Source organism: Fistularia commersonii, chromosome 3 (genome assembly GCF_037954325.1).
Source record: "Fistularia commersonii isolate RoL2024-O1a breed Wild chromosome 3, RoL_Fcom_v1.0, whole genome shotgun sequence".
Lineage (NCBI taxonomy): Eukaryota > Metazoa > Chordata > Actinopteri > Syngnathiformes > Fistulariidae > Fistularia > Fistularia commersonii.
The window spans coordinates 7,095,508-7,108,420 of NC_141286.1; the positions used below are offsets into that span (position 1 = coordinate 7,095,508).

Below are 12,913 nucleotides of genomic sequence, written 5' to 3' on the forward strand. Positions count from 1 at the left end.
GCCGACGTTGTCGTGCTCTGCTGCCGTGAAGCAGCCAGATGCCGTATCCTCTGTCCACTTTTGCACATGTAAGATCTCTGTTGTTCTCTGACTGCGAGTGTCTTGTGCTCAAGACTACGAGGCCTCTCTAAAGAAGGAGGGGGGCATCCCGGACGGTCCTGTGTTGGAGTCGCTGCTTGCAGGGGAAACCCTGGACAAGAAGGTAGAAACCAAGGAAGAAGAGCCAATGAGCGAGTGTCAGGTGGGGCTCTTCCCTCCCTTCCGGTGTCAATCCTGCATCCTTTGTCATCCCGGGTCTTGTTTTCTTCACGTCGGGACGCCCGACTCGTTTCATGTGCCTGTGTTACCGTCTGTGTTTGTGTTCCTTTGTCTACTGCGACCGTTTTCTCTCTTGGAGCGCGCATTTTGGCGGTGACATGGGCTCCTGCAGCGCTGACAACTCCCTCCTGGCACTGAGTGTGTGTGCATGCCTCTGTGTGATTGCGCCACTGTCAGTCAAGGGTATCCTTTTTTTTTGCTTGTCTGTCTTAGGAGAATTTTTTAATCATATTTTTCCCAGAAGCAAACACCCCGGTTACATTTGCGCAAAAAAATGTATCATCCATCTAAAAGTTTTACTGTCAGAAGGCCGTATTTCCCAAATTGTGATGGACGGTTGAGGCATTGCCAGTTTTAAACGGGCAGCTATGTAACATCACTTGTGTTCCAAGGCTTCAACCCTCGATTCCCACGGTTTCCCCTCCGTTGCTATGTTTTTCAGACTATTTTATCATCCTGGAAATGTGCCCAAAAAAAGCTAGAGTTTTCCTGTCGTAAAAGTATGTATTATACAGTATGTATCCTAATTTGCTCCAGTGTACCCTCCTCCCAGCAGGAAGCAGATTTTCATGACTAGACACGGGTCCATGCAGAGAGCTACTAAAGCAATTAGGTAGTCGATGGAAATGAAGGTAAACAAGCCCGTCTAATAGCCCATTTGTACTTCCCCCTTCTGCGCCTCGCTCTTAGAAGTTGCTGGTGGGGGATTTCCCTCATGAGCTGGAGGTGGACGAGCTGGAGGAAGACGTCCCCAAGCGCAAGAACCGTACCAAAGCACGGGTGAGAGAACCCGTGCTTCTGTGATGTTTTTCTCTTTACCTTTCCTGCAAATATTAAGTTGTCAGAACATCAACCGGGAGACCGCCATTTAAAGGCCTATATGTTATGGCCTGTGAGAAATGTCCAACTCAATCTAAATAAAGTCGTTACGATGAATAGCGAACGGTATGTTTACCTCCGTGAGCGGTTGTGACGCTCTCTGACTTACACCACGCTGGGACATCTTTTCTCTCTTTTTCAAAACCCTGATTAGATCAGAAAGGTAGTCGTATTAGACTCCCGGCGTCCCACGGAAAGATAATCAACCGTTAGCAATTTATTTCGAACATTATCACACATGCACGCACGCACGTGCAATTTCTCATACGCTCGTATGCAAACACAAGGGTTGCTAATTGGAGCTGTTGCACCCCTGCCAGGTGTCATCAGCCCCCTCCCGTCGAGAGCGGGGCTCTGCACCGAGAGCCGATGATTAGCATACAAACGCGTGCAAACGGGGCACTTAGAGCGAGGAGTGTGTCGTCGCGCTCCCATTTGTGCACATGAGTGTGAAACTTTTTTCATGCAAAGGTATCATCTGCACGTGCCCTCCATCGGAGTTCTCACGAGTGTTTTCCATACAGGCCTACGGGGTCGGCGGAATGAGGAAGCGACAAGAGCTGCCCACCATCGAAGACAGAGACAAGCCTTACGTCTGTGACAGTGAGCGTTAGCGCGATATCGCCTTATTTTACTTGCTTAACCCATGCCTTCTCAAACCCTGCCGAGGCAGAAAACAAAGGTCTTTCAACGGTCTCTGTCCTCGTTCCAGTCTGCGGAAAGCGCTACAAGAACCGCCCGGGGCTGAGCTACCACTACACTCACACGCACCTGGCAGACGAGGAGGGTGAGGAAGACTCGGAGCGACACACACTACCCTTCCAGCGCAAGAACAACCACAAGCGTGAGTCCGCTGTTACTCATTTATGACTTCTTGCGGTACAGGCACTCGTTCAGTTGTTATCTGTTGCGCTTATCGGTCTACGGCGGTCGCCGGTCGATCGAAGGCCGCGCAGAGAAGTGCAACCGCTCATCTTCTAATTAACACGTCTGGGCATCCGATGGGTCTGCGGCGTGTTTGGACAACGGGATGAATATCGTTCCTCTTTAGTCGTCTGATCGCCGCGTGCATTTGTTCAGATCCTTGCACGAGAGAAAATAGAGGCCAGGGGGAAAAAAAAAAGCAGAGTAAACCTTTAAATGCTTAATTGGCGTGGTGTCTGTGGTGTTTCCATTATGCATAAAACCCACTGATTCTTTCTCTAAGCCAATAGTCCCCTCCGTACCCGAAGTTTTAATTGTTTGTGATGGTATTTTACTTGAATTCCTCATTTCCGAGAGGCAATTTTAGGAGAAACGTCTCCCTAGATCCTCCCATGGGTTGTTAGGGATATCTCTATACTTCTGCACCACATGTGTCAAACACAAGCCTCGGTCCAGGAATGAATTATCTTTGGCCCGCATTATAATGTCTGAACTGACTCACCAGTATATTGCATCCACCATCATAATTCTACAAGTCCCACAATGCACTGCCAGTGCATCGCACAACATCCGCAGCCTTATGGAACTACTCACCTGTCAACTCTCAACCATCCATCGCCCCCAAAAAATGGTGAATAAAAGGTGGACTATAAAATCGGGTGTTTGTGTTTGTCCACGGATGTTAAGGGCAGCGTTGTGTGTCTCCTTAGCCGCAATCATGAAAGACTAGTGGCTAGCTCGGGCTAGTGGGCTAGTGAGCCTCACAGAGCTGCAAGCTGAGCTTTTGCGCATTTTCACTTTGTAATGCAGTCTCATTTTTGTATATTTTTTTCTCTTGCCACTACAGAAAACATTTGATTTTTCTTTGAAGGAAATTGTTTTGTTTTTTTTTTGCTGCTGTTTGCCTTTAGAAAGAAAAATCTTCTCAACTGTTTTCATTTGTTTTTCTTGTTTTGTATAATTTATTTGATGATTGATGTTGTTTTATAGGCAATTACTGATAGGCTTTGTTAGTTCCAGGTTCAATATAAAATCGGGTCATTTCAATAAGTTTGCAAAAAACATCGCCACCAGTGCGGCCCTTGACTTGTACCAATTTTAAACATTTTGGCCCCCTGTTGAGTTTCCAACTCTCCTGCTCTATATGCACTCTACCATGACTATGTGCATGAGGATTCATACTCTCTCAAAGGTTTTATCAAACTCTCACAGGCAGAATCATATTGTGTCAAATATACACATGTTAGATGGAGCTTCAAACTCTCTCTCACACACACACACACACACATGGCCCCCTGCCTTGACAGTACATGTATATTGGAATAACAGTGTTGGATGATGAAGGGGAAGGAATAAAAATGTTGCTCACATAAGAGGAAATGCTTATTTTGAGGGGAAAAACTGGCAATGTAGGTTCATGAAAAATCAGACATGTGAAACCTAACTCCGGTTTATGTAACATTTCATAAAACATGACTAGCAAAATTGTCTGTGAGACGGGTTGCGCAGAGGGTAATGTTATTTTACCCTTTTATTTTGAGCCAATATCAATGGGGAATAGCATCCCCTTTTTGGAGGTAAAACCCGAACTATAGGTTGCAATCAACTATGTCTGTGCGCTTGTAAAGAAAATCCAAATATATCTTTGTTAAGATCATAATAGCTGCTCTGTTTTGGTTCCTACTATCCAAACGTCCCGATCCATGTCGGGTTGTCACCAAGTAACACGAGCCCTTTTTTTTCCCCTCCAATAATTATATTAATTGTGCACTTAATGAAAGGAGACCTGTAGGCAGCCAAATTATATTTATCAACTCTGTTTTGAAAACTTCAGTCCCTGATTCGATTTTCCGACATGCAGGAAGCATTCGACTTCAACCCGTTTATTTCTCCTCCTCACGTTTCTTCCATGCAATGTTGCCTTACAGGTCATGCAGTGCGTGATGCAGGGAGTGAGGAACAGAAATGTGGATAATAAGCAAAAGTGATGCAAAAAAAAAAAAAAAAAAGTCAGACGGCGCGTAGTTTGCTGGAACACCTCTACGACGGACGTGATCGAAGCAGTGACAGTCACCCCAATTAAATATAAATGTTTTTAATTTGCCACGAGGAACGGCGTGTGTGAAACAGTGTTCACCAGCGACGGCAAGGAATAGAAAGTGTCGTACTGTCTGCGGAAAAATGGTGAGCGGGATAATGGAGGAACAGATCGTTCTGCCTCTGAACAGGTAGCTGCAGCAATTATCGTTGGTGCGAAGGTGGCTGAGAAGTAACAGCCTAGTGAAATGAGCCATGTTGTTGTGAATATACATTGTGGCTCTGTATATTATATTATATTATATTGTGGCCGGCGCAGTGGTTAGCGCTTCGGCCTCATCACAGTACCCTGGTTTGTTTCTAATAAGGGGACCTTTCTGTGAGGAGTTTGCATGTTCTCCCCGTGTCTGCATGGGTTTCCTCCAACAGTCAAAAAACGTGCGGCAGGTTAATTGGAAAAAAATTGGGAAAATTGGCCAGAATGACTGAGCGTATTACTGTTTGTCTCGTCCCATGACGGCTGGGATGGGCTCCAGCATCCTCTGCAACCCCGAGTGCAGAATAAGCGGCAGACGATAGATGGACATTATATTATTCTTTATCAACAGCGCTTATCCTGCACTCGGGGTTGCAGGGATTTGCTGGGTGCAAAACATGGCCATCAAGATATACTTTATTTATTAATTCATTTGTTTAATTTAACTATTTACTTACTTATTTACTAAACCCAGTTACAGCTGCATTGAGTTCAGTCGGCAGGGCGAAAGGCGCGGTTCCACAGGGCCGTTTATAGAAACACACAACCACTCACCATGTCATTCACACATCGTGGCAATTTATGGTCTCCAGTGAACCTACTGCATGTCCAGGAAACCGGAGAACTCGCTCATGAGGTGTGAACCCCACTCATACTATAGTATATTATGTTATGTTATATTATTTTAACACTTGAGTGGTAACACGACTTCATGCAGTTCTGTGGACAGAAGTCTTAAGTGACAATGCTAGTGTTATTTTTATGATGTTGTTTAGCATAGTCAGGGTTAACCACGAATTCCAGGAGTGTTTAGCAGTGACCATACCAGTTGTTTTTGCTTTCCAAACATGCCGAGTCCTTATTTACACACAAAGCTTGCACTTGTTCAAATTCCATTTACAAGCACTGCTATATTGTCACATATATTGCATAATATAGACACGTATGATTGTATGAGAATAGAAGAATGTATGAAAAAGCAGGTACAAGTAAGGAGATAGTCTGTGAAATTATCTCATGGTATGTATGAAAATGTTTGTTTTTTTAAATAGCATAGAAATGCCATAAAACTAAACTTTAGTGATTTGATCCCTCTAGATGGGAGGAAATACAACTCATGTTAAGAAAATGGCCTGGAATTATCTTTTAATCCACGCTAGGAGAATGAACAGGACTTCCTCTGGCAAGGACATGCACTGATTTTCATTCTGAGTTAAGGCCGGTTTGAAAGTGATATTTGAAAGCGGCGGTAAAAAAATTCAAACGAGTCACTGATGTGCATAAAAAGTGGTATGTTGAGGTCGTCTTTGTGTTTGGGGAAACGTGCGTCCGTTCGGGATTCTGGCTGCAACCTCCAGCTTTGCAAAACAGAGACAGTTCTCCTGTCTTCCATGATGAACTAAGATTCAAACAACATATATTCATGATATGCATATATATTTTTGTAATTTATAGTTCAAAGTGGAGCTGGTGCTTCATCAGGGATCAGCTCATAGCCCCTTCTTGTTTGCAGTGGTAATGTACAGAATATATGTGTGTGAATGAGAGGAGGCCAGATGGAACGGTGAGGCTACAGGAAGTGGAGTTCAAAAAGTTGGGGGATTTCAAGTACTTGGGGTCAACAGTCCAGAGCAACGGAGAGTGTAGAAAAGAGGTAAAGAAACAGGTTCAAGCGGGTTGGAATAGGTGGAGAAAAGTGTCAGGGGTACTATGTGATCGAAGACTATCAGCCAGAATGAAAGGAGAGGTGACAGACAGTGGTGAGACCAGCGATGCTGTATGGTTTAGAAACAGTGACAATGACGGAAAGACAGGAGGCAGAGCTAGAGGTCGCAGAGATGAAGATGTCTAGGTTCTCTTTGGGAGTGATGAGGATGGATAGGATCAGGAATGAGTCCATCAGAGGAACAGCACATGTTAGATGTTTTGGAGAGAAGGTCAGAGAAGCCAGGCTGAGATGGTTGGGTCATATAGAGAGGAGGGATAGAGAATATATTGGTAGATGGATGCTGCAACTGGAGCTGCCAGGCAGGAGGTCTAGAGGAAGACCAAAGAGAAGACTTATGGAGGCAGTGAGAGGATATGAAGGTAGTTGGTGTCAGAGAAGAGGATATGTAGAATAGGGTTAGATGGAGAGGTTTGACACGCTGTGGCGACCCCTGAAGGGAAAAGCTGTAAGGAAAAGAAGAAGAAGAAAATAGTCTGAAATGGAAAGTAGACCAAAATGGTCTCACTGAAAGACATGCGATTAGCTAAATTTGAGAAGCGACTGCTCAGAATCAGCAGGAGCCGTGAAAATAGAGCACAGAAAAAAAAGGAAAGATTGCAGAGTGAATTTTTTGCATGTAGTCAAAGGACACTATTACTTTATTGCAGTTATTCCTTTGTATTACCCAGCACTGTGAGGGTTTTCCTGTCATTTGTTGTAACTCAGGGGGGCGGAAATACTTCAGCTCTAAAGTTGGCGAATAGGCACGAATCTTACACCCTGTCCAGGACAAAAGTTGCATTCAGGGCCGTATCCTTTACTGTTTGTGCATTCTTAATTACGGCACACAGTGTGGCTGCAGCAATGAGGAGCTCGATAAGTACCCGTTAATGTAGCGCTGAAGAATACAATGAGGGGTTTATAATGAAGACCTGCGGCGTTGCTCGCCGACGCCTCCGGCATCTGCCCAGACAACGTAGATACGTAGGTAGCGGAATTCAAAATGCCACCAGTATTTCTCTTTCTTTTTTTTTTTTTTTTTTATGGACTGTGAGTGCAACTTTCTGTAAACCTTCAGACGTGAGGCTTCCTACTTTTGACTCCTCTTTTTGCCGCAGTGAATAATCAACAGATTAGCAAACACAGCCATCATTGATCTCCTCTTTTTCTTCTTTTCCTTTCGGGCTGCTCCCTTCAGGGGTCGCCACAGCCAATCATCTTCCCCGCATTGAACCCTATCCTCTGCATCCACTGCAGCCATTATTGATCATTTGTGTAAAGAGCCAATAAATTGGCACCGACTACATGGAACGGCAAGTACGTTTGAATATAACAAGTGAAAATGCAGGGGTTAAAGGCCTGTTTGGTGAGAGAGGAGGAAAAAGTTGCATCGCTAGGACTCATTCATCCATTCATTATCTCCACACCCAGGGTGCTGGATCTTATCCCAGCCGTCATTGGGCGAGAGGCGGGGTTCGCCCGGACCCGTCGCCGGTGACGACAGGGCCGCGTATAGAGCAGTGGTTCTTAACCTTGTTGGAGGCACCGAACCCCACCAGTTTCATATGCTCATTCACCGCACCCTTCTTTAGTAAAAAATAAAATATGATTTTTTTTTACTGGTGCACGAAATGAATTGTGCATTAATATCACCTTGTTCAAATAACAAAACCAACACAGTGCATGAACTCAAAACAACTTACCTCAGTGTGACTTCTGCTGTTGCCTTTGAGAATCTCAGAGCAGGACGCTTTCAATGACTGTGCCCACTAACTGCAGACTAGTGTGAGGGGTGGACCTCTGCGGCGGAGGCTCCACCGAACCCCTGAGACCGACTCACGGAACCCCTAGGGTTCGATCGAACCCAGGTTAAGAACCACCGTTATAGAGACATGCAACCATTCACCTTGTCATTCATAAGTCATATAGACGTACAACCACTCGCTTCTCACTCATATCAAGACACATAACCTGCCATTTGGGGTCCCAATGAACTTACTGTATGTTTTTGGACTGAGGGAGGAAACCAGGGAAACCCCCCCCCCCCCCTTGTTGGAACTGAACCAGGGGCCTTCTTGCTGTGACGTGGCGCCACTGACCGCAGTGCGACCGTGCACGATGCTTGGAACTCCTATTCATCAATTTCATACAAGCGTACTCCCGCCTTTCACTCATTTAAATGATTAAAATGCAATTATCGGCAACATTTTATTGAAAATAATGCCCCGCAACTTGATAGACATGAGCATTTTACCGGGAACCAAATTGAAATCTGCACATTTTCCACTCCATTTATGAAGTGAATGTGTGTGTGTGTGTGTGTATTACAATCACATATTTCCCATCTAAAGGAAAAGGCCAATTTAAATCTTTGCTCAGAGAAAAAAAAGATTAATTTCCTTTGTGAGAAATGTAAAGGGTCAAACATGTCTCGTGTCCTTCTCGCTCGTGTGGTTAAATCTCGTCGAGGGTTTTTTTTTTCCCGCCTCTGGTCACTTTAATCCCTCTGGGAGTTTTGTCTTATATTTAATAAGATGAACTGGAGGTAAGTATGCGGGTTATTGAGCGCTGGCAGACGTCCTGGAGCTGTTAAGAGGCCTATTGCAGAAACCTAGAGGGCCGCCGGCCGCAACAGTCGCTGAAGAAAATAGAGCCAGACCTCACCTGTGCAGTACAAAAAAAGCACTGAGTAATTGGTGCCGCGGGTAGCCGGCATACGAACCCCGCCGTCAGCTCCGCTGCGATGATTTGACTAAACGTATCTCGGGTGCCGTGGGAGGGAACGGCGTGCGATGAGGGAAAAAAATGAGCGCTGCAAATATTTAGACTCGTGTGAATAAACAGGTCCTGAATCAGTCCTCTTTAAGCCGCAGCATCCACAATAACAACATGTCACGCTGTCTTTTTCCCGTTTTGAGTGCAGTCACTGTCACTCCCGGTGATTATTTTATATCTTTTCTCTCTCTTATCGCTCGTCCCCGTTGTTCCCTTATAATGTTCCCTATAAGGATAATCAAATGCATTTATCCGGTAGGATATGAATATGGCGCGTTTCTGGGTGTAGTGGGGTTGGGCCTCGGTCCTCGGGAAAAAATTGCAGCGGTTGTTATTTGCGCTGAAGAACGAGGTAATTTTGAGGCTGCCGTGGAAATCCGTCTCATCCTTGTTTGTTGCTTTTGGTTTCTAAAACAAGCGATTTTTCCCAGAAATGAATGCTGATATCCAAATGGTGTGTATCCAGGTTATCTCTGTGTGCTGCAATGCAACAATGTCCACACTCAACCTGTGCAGCTTCACAGTTAATTGGCACTGTGTGTTTTTAAATTGGCTGGTCCAACAGAACAGAATGGCTTGGTGTGTGCGTGCATGTGTGTGCGTGCGTGCGTGCGTGCGTGTGTGTGTGTGTGTGTGTGCGTGTTTGTGTGGCCACACTGCAGTCTTAGGTCCCTCCAATGGAAGAGAGCAAGAGAGACAGCATTTGAATTGTTTAATATCCCCCATCACTCCCTCCCAAACAGTCAGTAATCACACACACACATACACACACAATCACACACACACAACCTTAGAAAATGCAATCTTCTCTGCTGAAATGAAAAAAAGGAAAGCTTAGCTTTTTTAGAACATGTGAGAGTGCTTGCATTTTTGTGTACGTATGCGTGTGGCCACATATACACACACATAGACACACACACGCATCATTATAGCTTCCCCCAATCTGCTGAGTGTCATGGAGGAGACACCAGCACCCTTCAGTATATTGCCACATATGTAATAATATTAATATGGCTCCCCCGAATGAGAGCAGCCCTGCATGCATAATTCATGCTATATTCCGGCTCCAAAAGCCGTCTAGACTCTATAGAATATCCGCGTCTGTTAGCTGAAAACACAGAAAGTCAGACAAAGTATAAAAGTCTCGTCTTTTTTCCGAGCCTCTATTCTCCGTCCCCGTCCCTCCCCACCGCCAGTGTTATAAATGAAAGATTATTCCACCAGGAGATGAAATTTTCTCTCCCTTTTCGTTCCTCCCGGTCCCATTTTTCATCCTTTTCCTCTGCATCCTTACTTAACCTTCGTCTGCCTTCCCTCCTCTGCCCTCCCCGCTTCCCCATCCTCTCCTCCGGTCCGCTCCATCCATCACCCAGCTCCTGAGTTTGGTGTTTTCTTTGTTGCGTGTCAAATCATCCGCCGCGACAGTTTACCACTCCACATTAAGTTTCTTTTTTTTACATGCCGTGCAATTTGATTCCTCCTTTTTTTTTTTTTTGTTAATTGTTTTGTCCCCCTCTCTGGCGCAAGGAGATGATGGCGAAAGTAGCCGGACGCGGGGGCTCGGCATGGATGTGGGGGTGGAAAACAGGGCGGCGGGGGGATTGGATGAATAAGGGGGGATGTTTACTTTAGAGGTCGGCCCTGCAGTGTCCACCTGAAAATTGGTTTTGTTGGTATGAAGAGAGAGCGAGTGAGACAGACAGATATGCAGACGGAAAGAGAGAGAGAAAGAGAGGGAGGGAGCAGGATAGAGAGGTAGATCAGAGAGAGAGAGAGAGAGAGACAAAGTGAAATAGCAGGAATAAATTGCATGAGAGAAAGAGGCAGCTGTGAGTGAATGAGGCAGAGGGGGGGGAGAAATAGAGATGCTGAGGTGGACGGATGGAAGGAGGGGGAGAGGAGAGTTGTCATTAAATCCCCCTCTCAAATCAGAACTGAAATTCGGAGGCCACTTTATCTGGACAGACAGACGGTCCTACGGTGTGGAGCAGCAGGGACGCCGTACGGGTGGAAATGTACGTGTGCGGTAGACAATGCACACACGTCTCTTAGTGTGTGTGTGTGTGTGTGTGTGTTGGCGCGCCGGTGAGTCATGTGAATGTGCTGTATGGGCATTCATGCCCAACTTTAAATGAGTGTGTTTTTGTGTGTGCGTGTGTGTGTGTGAAACATGTAATTGAGCCCTTTGAAGGTCAGCGTCCCTCTGTTTCTACTCATCGTTGTTGCTTTCAGTTATTTTATTTATTTTTCTTGTCCTCTCCCTCTTCACTTTTTCCGCCGCCTCGCGGCTCAAAATGGCCTCCCCACCCCCTCGGTGTGTCTGCAGTCAGACTTAAGGATGAATTCTGATCGACTGGCGTCGGCGTGAGGCTTTAAAAACCTAAGATGGCCGCCGCGCGTTCTGTTTTTTTTTTTTTTTTTCTGACGCCGTTTTCCATTTCGCCCGTCTCTTCTGCCTTTTTTCAAAGGCGGGCGAAGGTTACCCCGAGCCGGCGAAGACTCATTTTCCTCAGCCATTACATCGCCATTTATAGCGGCGTCGCCGGGGCGGGACTGGTGCCCTCCTCTGTCGGGACGCCGAATCTCCGGCTCGCCGTCCGACATCCACAGACCTACTGCTTCTTAATGATTTCCCCCCAAAATACGCAAACCTTCCTCTTTAATATCACCCATTATATTGCTCGACGGCTGCCGATCAGGTTTGAATAACGTGGGGAGCGTTCACCAGATGGCCCAAAATGTTTAAATTTAATGAGTCACTCTTTAGAGTAATTTATTGGCTCCATCGTTTTGTATTTATTTTCATTTTGTGACATTGCAATTAAATGTTAATGAATGTAATTTTACATCTCCCTCCGTGTGTCTGGTGCCTCTGCATAGCTGGCAACCAAAAACCTGGCTGTGTCTCATTCAAAGTAAAAAATGACATTTCGGCCATATTTGGCGATACACGCTATTTCAAATGTTTACGCTTCGTATTTCTTGGCCCGAGCCTGATGATTACTTCTCATAGACGGAATATTTCTCCGCGTTGGTAAAGACACGTGTGAATGGACGTGGACGTGTTCTGAACTTTTTCACGCGCGCGGCATTCTTCCCCAGCTATTGATTGGTCGATTGTTGCGCAGCACAGGAGAGGAAGGGAAAAACGTCTGTTGCCTAGCAATCTGGTTGCCATAGATACCACCGGGGCTCACTCCTAAAGGCTACACTCTTATGTACATTGAAAAGAGTAGGGGCAGACTGGAAGGAGATGTATGGATGGAGAGAAAAGGAGGGTGGTGGTGATGGGGGGGGGGGGCAAAAAAACGAGTGGAGAGAAAGAAAGTCTGTGAATAGACCAAGTTGAAGGATAAGGGTGGCGGGGGCACAGAGGAGTTCATTAAAAACAATATAAAGAATGGGATGTGAGGGAGGGAGAGAACTGACAATGAGAGGAGCCGAGCAAGAAACGGAGAGTTATGCAGACGGAGAGAAAAAAGAGAATCTCTTCATGATTCATCATATACATTCCCCCAGAGTGCAGGAGTGGTGGAGGCAGGGTAATATCGGAGTCTGCTTCATTTGGTATTCCGTCTTAAGATGCGGTGCTGTGGCTTGCCGGCTGCTTGTTTTGCGGTTCCACGGTTGTCTCGGCCATGTTTGGATACCCCCGCCCTGCACGCACACACACACACACACACACACACACACACATCACATCAACACAGTACAACTACCCCCCTCTCCCTGCACCACTACCACCCACCCGACCCCAAAATCTATCTCTGTCTGGCCGTCCGCCTCTGTGACTGAACGTTACTGTAATGCTTTGAAACTGAAAAATAAGAATTCAGTCGCAAATTTAGCAGCTAGCGTCGCGATATCTACCTCGCGATGTAATGCCGCAGCGTCCAATTTTGAAAAGAAAGAATTACGTTATAACCCGTTACCAAGACGTTATTGTCCTATTTGATATATATTTGTACCAATCACAAAAAAAGGCAATAAAATATCTCAACATATCTTAGTTTTTA

The 12,913-nt window shown here is 45.6% G+C and overlaps 1 protein-coding gene across 7 annotated transcripts in view; it reads left to right on the forward strand.

The window, feature by feature from the left end:
- Positions 1 to 12,913, forward strand: part of dpf1 (double PHD fingers 1) — a 57,211-nt gene that overhangs the window by 20,859 nt on the left and 23,439 nt on the right. For 6 of the 7 annotated variants that reach the window (XR_015104544.1, XM_086143444.1, XM_086143453.1 and 3 more), the window contains exons 5-8: positions 114 to 241; positions 1,009 to 1,098; positions 1,722 to 1,800; positions 1,910 to 2,041. Coding sequence is in view for 6 of the 7 variants with exons in the window: in XM_086143444.1 (XP_085999570.1) it covers positions 114 to 241; positions 1,009 to 1,098; positions 1,722 to 1,800; positions 1,910 to 2,041 (429 nt within the window). In the remaining variant the exon portion in view is untranslated. The remainder of the gene's footprint in view (positions 1 to 113; positions 242 to 1,008; positions 1,099 to 1,721; positions 1,801 to 1,909; positions 2,042 to 12,913) is intronic. The other variant, XM_086143452.1, reaches the window with a different exon arrangement.